At 43.1% G+C, this 7,944-nt stretch overlaps 1 protein-coding gene across 1 annotated transcript in view; it reads right to left on the bottom strand.

The window, feature by feature from the left end:
- Positions 1 to 4,135: 4,135 nt before the first annotated feature.
- UMPS (uridine monophosphate synthetase) overlaps positions 4,136 to 7,944 on the bottom strand; it is an 18,577-nt gene continuing 14,768 nt past the window's right edge. The window contains exon 6 of the mRNA XM_006869372.1: positions 4,136 to 4,305. Coding sequence (XP_006869434.1) covers positions 4,136 to 4,305 — 170 coding nt within the window. The remainder of the gene's footprint in view (positions 4,306 to 7,944) is intronic.

The raw sequence follows: 7,944 nt of genomic DNA, 5'->3' as shown, positions 1-7,944 counted from the left end.
ATCTTTCTCCCGCGGAGCAGCTGGTAGTTTCGAACCACTGACCTTAAGGTTCGCAGCCCGATTCGTAACCACTACGCTACCAGAGCTCCTTAATAATAATCATAAAATAAATGTAAAGTACTGTGACTCCTGATATCCCCCACACGTTTTCATGTTTACAGTATCAGCATGTTTTGTATCATTCATTGCTTCTCGTGCTCTTAGCATGTGCTTAGGCTGCCGCTGATGTGCCCAGCACCCATATCGCCTACACCTGGTAAGGGGCAGAGGCAGTGAACTGCAGTCCATGGAGTAACCCACTGTTGTTTACAGAAATACCAGGTTCAACTAATGCTGAAATACTGTCTGTGCACAGGACCCACACTGCTGTTTCTTTCGAAGCTCACTGAGAGCAGCCAGAGGTGGAGCCCGTAATCAGACCAAAGCACCATTCCTCCCCCATGTCCTTCCCTCCCCCATTTGTTTGTTGTTAAGTGCTGTCGAGTTGGGTCCGACCCATAGTAACACTGTATAGGGTTCCAAGGAGCAGCTGGTGAGCTTGAACTGCCAACCTTGTGGTTCAAACGAACCTTGCAGTCCAGTGCATTAGCCCATAGAGCCATACCAGGACTGTCTCTCCCAAAGGAGTCCGGGTGTGGCACTGTGGGCTAATGCGTCAGACTCCAAAGTCGTTTGAACTACAAGGTTGGTGGTTCAAGCTCACCAGCTGCTCCTTGGAAACCCTATACAAGGTCACTATGGGTCAGAATCAACTCGACAGCACTTAAAAACAACAACAACCTAGGAGATGATACACGACATCTGTCCTCTTTTTTGGAGATCTTGCTAGAGCCTGTGGCCATAGGAACTTCCAGTCATGTCTCTGGTTGGTCCCAGCTACCATTTTGTTGGTTGTCTTTACCCTTCATGCCATTTGCCAGACTGGATTTAGACAATCCTGGGGGCTACATAGGGGTGCTTTTCCTATAGACACTCATATCAGCATCAAATGAGGTCCAAAGAATTGGGACCTAAAACACAGCTGGCTGTATGACTTACTAGATCTCTTTATTATTCTGAGTCTATACTTGCAAATCTCCTAGATTAAGGGAGCTGAGCCAGGTGCTTTCTTAATTTCCTCAGCACTCTTAGTTATATTCTACAAAACACCAGTGTAAGAGGGAGAGGGGCTATGTGCTGACGACCGGGGGCAGGCTTGCAGGGTATACCCTTTGGTTGGTTGATGACGCATGGAGGGGATTTTAACCATGGCAATGAAACGATATACGATAGGATGAACGTAAAACTAATGCTCTCCCATGTAAAGTATCACATAATTCACAATAAAACATATAAAAAACCACCAAAGTTAGATGAAGCTGGGGGATGGAGTTCTCATCGCATTCCCTCTGCTCTTACAGATAGCTCTTCACTCTAGGACCTGTGTTGTGTGCTGTCCAGCCCAACTCATTTTGACCTGGTAGGACAGAGAACAGCCCACCCCATCAAGTTTGCAAGACTATAATCTGGTGTGGTGCTGTGAGTTAATGCACCAGACTGTAAAACCATTTGAACTGCAAGGTCGGTGGTTCAAGGTCAGAAACCCTATACAGGGTCACTGTGGGTCAGAACCGACTCGACGGCTCTTCACGACAACCACCTTTCCATAAACTGAAGCAGCTGATGGCTTTAGCATTGCTGGTCTCTCACTTAGTGGCTGGGCTCTTCACCACTTTGTTACCATTCCCCATATCTTACCCTGACAGCAGACTAGTCTCATCTCATTCTCCCAGCCAGGACCAGGTGCTGCTATAGGACCCGGTAAATCTTCCAGATTGTGTGATTTTGATAGTTCAACTATCAAAAGCCACCAAAATGCTTCCATTCTGAGGAATAGTACCTCTTTAGCCACTGAGAATGCTGAGCCTCAGCAGGAAGGAGGCAGACCCCGAGGCCAACTCATTTCAGGGATAAGTGTAAGACTCTCCGGGCAGTGGCTCTCAAAAGTGTGGGCCCTGCCCCTGCAATGGTTTCTCTGGAAACTTACAAACCTCAGCATTTCTCCAGACTCAGTCTGGGGGCCCAGTAAATTCACAAGCCCTCCAGAGTCATGCTATGCTGCTAATGTTAGAACCACCATCCTAAGGAACAAGTCAACTGCAGTTTTAATGCGCGGAACTGCAAGGTCATTTGAAGCGCAAAGTTGGCAGTTCAAGCTTACCAGTTACTCCTTGGAAACCCTGTACAGGGTTGCTGTGAGTTGGAACCTACTCAACGGTATTTAACAAACCTACTTACGAGTCCTGGTGAGGCACAGTGGGTTAATGTGCTGGATTGCAAAGCCATTTTAGACCACAAGGTCGGTGGTTCAAGCTCACCAGCTGCTCCTCAGAAACCTATAGAGTTGCTATGGGTCAGAACCGACTGGATGACACTTAACAAACCTACTTAAGGCAGTTCAAATCCACCAACTGCTCCTTGAAAACCCTATACAGTCAATGAGTCAAAACCAACTCAACAGCACTTAACAACAAACGTTAGTACAAGGAACCCTGGTGGCGCTGTAGATTAGACATCAGACTGCTAATCCATGGAAAGATTAGGTTGAATGTTCCTGTACAGACTTCTTGGAAACCCTAGTCAAGGAGTTGAAATCAACTACATCACCCTAGACATTTCAGAACCTTAAGTTACCTCTATTTTTTAATTACCTCGTCTTTTATAACTTCTGAATTCCTTGGAGTACAGAAGGCCACCTTTCCTTTTCCTTCTGGCCTTTATTCCTTGATAATCCGTCCCTTTCCCACGGAGAAAGTTTGTTCAGGGATCTGATGCCCCAACGGAACTGCAATAAATATCGGTGTGGAATCCCAGGCGGAGTCATGTGGGGAGAGTGGGGCAAATGGAAACAGCTGAGCCTGAGGGTCCTCAGCTGTCTGCAGTTGAGAGCCAGGTGAAAGAGCTAATTGAGAAACGCAGAGCCAGGATTCTAGGTATCAGAACTGACAGCCTTCAAACCCACCTTGATTGTGCACAGTAGGACCATTTCAAATTATCACCTGAGCCCACATTCCCACCCTCTAAGGTGATCTTGGTAGCGTAGTGGTTACAAATTGGGTTGTGAACCGCAAGGTCAGCAGTTATTCCGCAGGAGAAAGATGAGGCTTTCTGCTCCCGTAAAGATTTACAACCTCAGAAACCCTGTACAGGGTCGCTATGAGTTGGAACCAGCTCCACAGCATATAAACAACCAACCAAGGTGATCTTGAATACATTAAATACTTAAAAGGGAGACATTTCAGACTAAGTGTATTTAGCACAAGAGTGAGCAAGCTGCCTAATTAGTTGTGGTGGTCCCACGTGAGTGAGGATCTCCCCATGCTCCCATGCTCCCCACAGCAGCGACCAGAAATGTTTCTCACCTTGCCAGCTCTTAATTACACTGATGGGATCCCCCTCAGCTAGCATTGGGACAATTATGTGCAATTCTCAAGCAAACCCCAAAAGAAACTTTAGAACCCTCAGCACTTGTCTTTTAAATACAATTAGGAAGCCAGGGCTGTGTTTCAACTGAATTGTTGCCTAGGGAACTGAGCGAGAACACCTTCCCTGTGAACTGAAATGAGAACCAGACCTGCGCTTCAGGGCCCAGCGCCAGTCATCATCCCGCTCCAGCGTAGGGCCCTTTGATGAGTGAGAAATGACGACTATGGGGGAAAGGTCCAGTTGAGTATCTGGGTGCTCACTTTTAAGCAGAAAGAGAAGAACAATGAATATTTAGTCATTATTTGGCATCACATTAGACAGAGAATAAGTGACAAAAGATAAAGTTTCAGCTTTATGATGCCCTAAAATTTTAATTTAATAGCAATGAAAATCAAAAAAGGAGTAGGATTTAGAGAAGAGAGGCCTAAGGGAGACCCTAACACAGACAGGGTTTTGGTTGCTTAACAAACATCAGTTTTGGTAAAAGCAAGCTAGGAAATCAACTTGTTATAGTCATGTGTCCAGCCATCCAATGCTTCCTTAACTTCGGAAATGATTCCAAAGCCCTGTGGACGAATCCATGCAGTATGAAAGGCTGCTAATTTTACGCCGGTGCATTTCAGGAGACCCAGTATCTTCAAGGTCTTTTCCACGATGCAGCTAAGACATTTCACACACCAAGTCTGCTCAAGTAAGCCTCCCAAGCAGCTTTTCTGTACATCTCCGCTGCTTCCAGACGATTAGACGCTGTTAAAATCCCTCGGCCCACAATGATGATATCAGAACCTCGCTTGCCAATAACTTCTTGTGGGCTGTTGTACTGTTGGCCAAGATTATCCCCTGCAGAGACACAACAGTTAACTGTTTAACATGATACACCCACCAGAAAACATGGCTTACTTGAAAAGCTATCTGACCAGCTCAATATGCAGCAGACACCACAGGTGGAGAAGATCTAAACTAACAGCATTTCAAATTTCTCATTTTAGAGCTCTCACAATTTAACATGAACAAAAAGCAGAGGCCAATCTTGTATGTTGCCATGAAAGGTTCAATACAAAGACGGAACACAAATTTTTTTCAAAAAATTAAAGTTGACCTCACAACTGAAGAGAACCCTCGTACGTATCTCAGAAGCACCAAGTCCCCATTAGGTAAGTCTTCACCAGGCTTCTGGCCTGAGCAATGCCAGAGACGTGGGCCCCTCTGCCACAGCCCCAGCACAAACCCAAATTCCTATAACTGCTTTTTAATTCTTTTTTTAATTTACTGGTCCAGAAGCATTCTGTCAAGAGCTCTGTATGTTTCAGTTCTAGTATGCTTAAAATTCAATATGTAACCTTAAAAACTGCTGTGGATTTGAAAATCTAGAGGAGTTGGATACATATTTAGAAAAGCACGACCTACCTAAACTTACAAAGAGTGAAGTAGAAAACTTGAACAGACCATAACAAAGGAAGAAACTGACCAGGTCATCAAAAAACTCCCAACCAAAAAGTCCAGGTCCAGATGGCTTCACTGGTGAGTTTTACCAGGCATTCAGGGAAGAGCTGTCACCAACTCTACTCAAATTATTCTAGAATATAGAAAAGGATGGATCTTTTTCTATACTATGAAGCTAGCATAACCCATATACCAAAACCAGGGAAGGCCATTAATTACTAAGAAAATTATAGACTAATATATCTCATGAACATAGATGCAAAAATTCTCAACAAAATCCTAGCCAATAGAATCCACCAGCACATCAAAAAAAGAAAACATCATTCCCAAGTGGGTTTCATAACAGGGATGCTAGGATGGTTCAACATTAGAAAAAGAATCAATGTAATCCACCATATAAATAAGAAAAAGGAAAAAAACCACATGATCATATCGTTTGATGCAGAAAAGAGGATTTAACAAAATCCTCAACATAATTGAGAGCACATATACAAAACTAACAGCCAACATCACTCTCAATGGAGAGAAGCCGAAAGCCTTCCTTTTGTGAACAAGAACCAGACAAGGATGCCCTTAATCACCATTTCTATTCAATATTGTGTTGGAAGTCTTAGCCAGAGCTATAAGGCAAGACAGGGAAATCAAAGGCATCCACACTGGCAAAGAGGAGGTAAAACTCTATTTGTAGATAATATGATCTTATACATAGAAAGGTAGTGCAGTGGTTACGGATTGGGCTGCTAACCTCAAGGTGGGCAGTTTGAAACTACCAGCTGTTCCGCAGGAGAAAGATGAGGCTTTCTGCTCTTGTAAAGATTTGCAGCCTCGGAAAGCCTGTGCAGGGTCACTGTGAGTTGGAACTGACTCCATGGTACTTAACAACAACAACAATACATAGAAAACCCCAAGGACTCCGCAAAAAACTACTGGAACTCATTGGAAGATTCAGCGAAGTAGCAGGGAACAAGAATCAGTTGGATTCCTCTATACTAATAATAACAGCACTGAAAAGGAAATTAGGAAAGCAATATCATTTACAATAGCCACCCAAAAGATTAAATACTTAGGAATAAATATAATCAGAGAAACAAGGGGTCTACACAAAGCCAACTGCAGAACACTGCTACAAGAAACCAAAAGAGACAAAAATGGAAAACTATACTGTGCTCCTGGATAAGAATATTGTGAAAATGTCAATACTGCCCAGAGTAATCTGTACATACAATGCAATCCCAATCCAAATTCCAAAAACATTGTTTGAAGAGATGGAAAAAACAATTACAAACTTTATATGGAAAGGAAAGAGATCCAGGATAAGCAAAGTAGGAGGCTTCTCACTTGCTTATTTCAAAATTTACTACAAGGGGACAGTGGTTCAAACAGCCTGGTAGAGAACAATCAAGATGGCGGATCGGGTAGAAGTGCAGTATGGAACTCCGTCAGCAACAACACAGAATACTGGATCAAGCAGGCTCAGGGGATGCTCCCAGAACTCTGAACCACATATAAAGAAATATTTAGAAGTTGGAAGGCTTACAGCTAGGGGAATTTGTAGCAGAAGCAAGAAATCCATTACTTTCTAATTCAAGATGCTCAGCTGCTCCTGGAGCCACCATCTTGTGTGAGATCAAGCGGGAGAAGGATCACAACAGCCACAGATGCCTGGCAGAACCGCCGAGATAAAGGTGTAGACATTCTTTTCTTTTGGTATCTGTTCCTTGCTCCCTTGCTGTCTGTGCACCTCCATTCTGGTGACTATAGGGGTGCCTGAACTAGTGAACGCCCCAGCCCCACCCTTGGAGGGTTCTACTATGCATGCACACAGATCTCAAAATTTAAAGAGGCAGTTTCCACTTAAAACCAAACAGCCACATCCAGCCCTGAACTGTTTATAACTAGAAAACAGGCTTGAACAGGGATTGTGGAGCGGGACAAGCAGACAAAAAGGGAAATAGGCCGAAAATTAAATTCTGAGTTATGTCAAAACGACCAACAGTGGCATCTTGAAATTTCTCAAGAAGAGTGAAAAGGGAAGCCCATTTCCTGATCACATCTACCTGGAGACAATCCAAAGCATAAAAAACACCAAAATACACACCCATCTAAGTATTAAGGCCACAGATAACCCCTGAATATACCCCAAAACCAGAAGCAGATGACCATACCTGCACATGTCCAGAAACGAGATAAAGTGACTGAGGCAAATGAGCTGGAAGTAGACCTAAACTCCATACTGAAAGATGGGCAGACTTTGGAAATGCCTGAGTAGGAATTCAGAAAAATGATTATAAAATGTATCAAGACACTACATAATGGAGTTGAGAAAAATAAGGAAGAAGTCAGCAGAGCACTACAGGAACAATCAAATAAGATAGATAGAGCACTGGAAACGATTCAAAACCTACAGAAAGAGGTCCAAATGATTAATAATAGAATATCAGAAATGGACAATACATTGAAAGGGCAAATGAGTAGAACTGAATAGATAGAAGCCAGAACTAGTGAGCTAGAAGATAAATCTCTCAACACTACTGAGATAGAAGAGCAAACACAAAAAAGGATAAAAAAAAAAGCTGAAGAAGGCCTAAGATTCATGTTGGACAACATGAAGAGGAATAACATAAGAATTATTGGCATTCCAGAACAGGAACAATCACGCAAATCCACAAAGGAGATAGTTGAAGAGCTTCTGAAAGAAACTTTTCCTAACATCATGAAAAGTGAAAAGATAAGCATTCAAGAAGCTCAACGAACCCCAGGATGGACAGACCCTAAAAGACAATCACCAAGACACATAATAATCAAGCTCTCCAAAATCAAAGATAAGGACAGGATCTTGAAAGCAGCTAGGGAAAAGAGAAATATAACATACAAAGGCAAGTAAATCAGATTAAGCTTGGATTTCTTAACAGAAACCCATACAGGCAAGAAGCCAATGGGGAGATATATATAAAACCCTGAAAGAAAAAAACTGCCACCCAAGAATTCTCTACCCCAGCAAAGCTGTCAATCAAATATGATGGTGTAATCAAAACA

The sequence above is a fragment of the Chrysochloris asiatica genome, unplaced genomic scaffold (genome assembly GCF_000296735.1).
Source record: "Chrysochloris asiatica unplaced genomic scaffold, ChrAsi1.0 scaffold00130, whole genome shotgun sequence".
Lineage (NCBI taxonomy): Eukaryota > Metazoa > Chordata > Mammalia > Afrosoricida > Chrysochloridae > Chrysochloris > Chrysochloris asiatica.
This window is presented reverse-complemented; position numbering and strand designations above follow the sequence as displayed.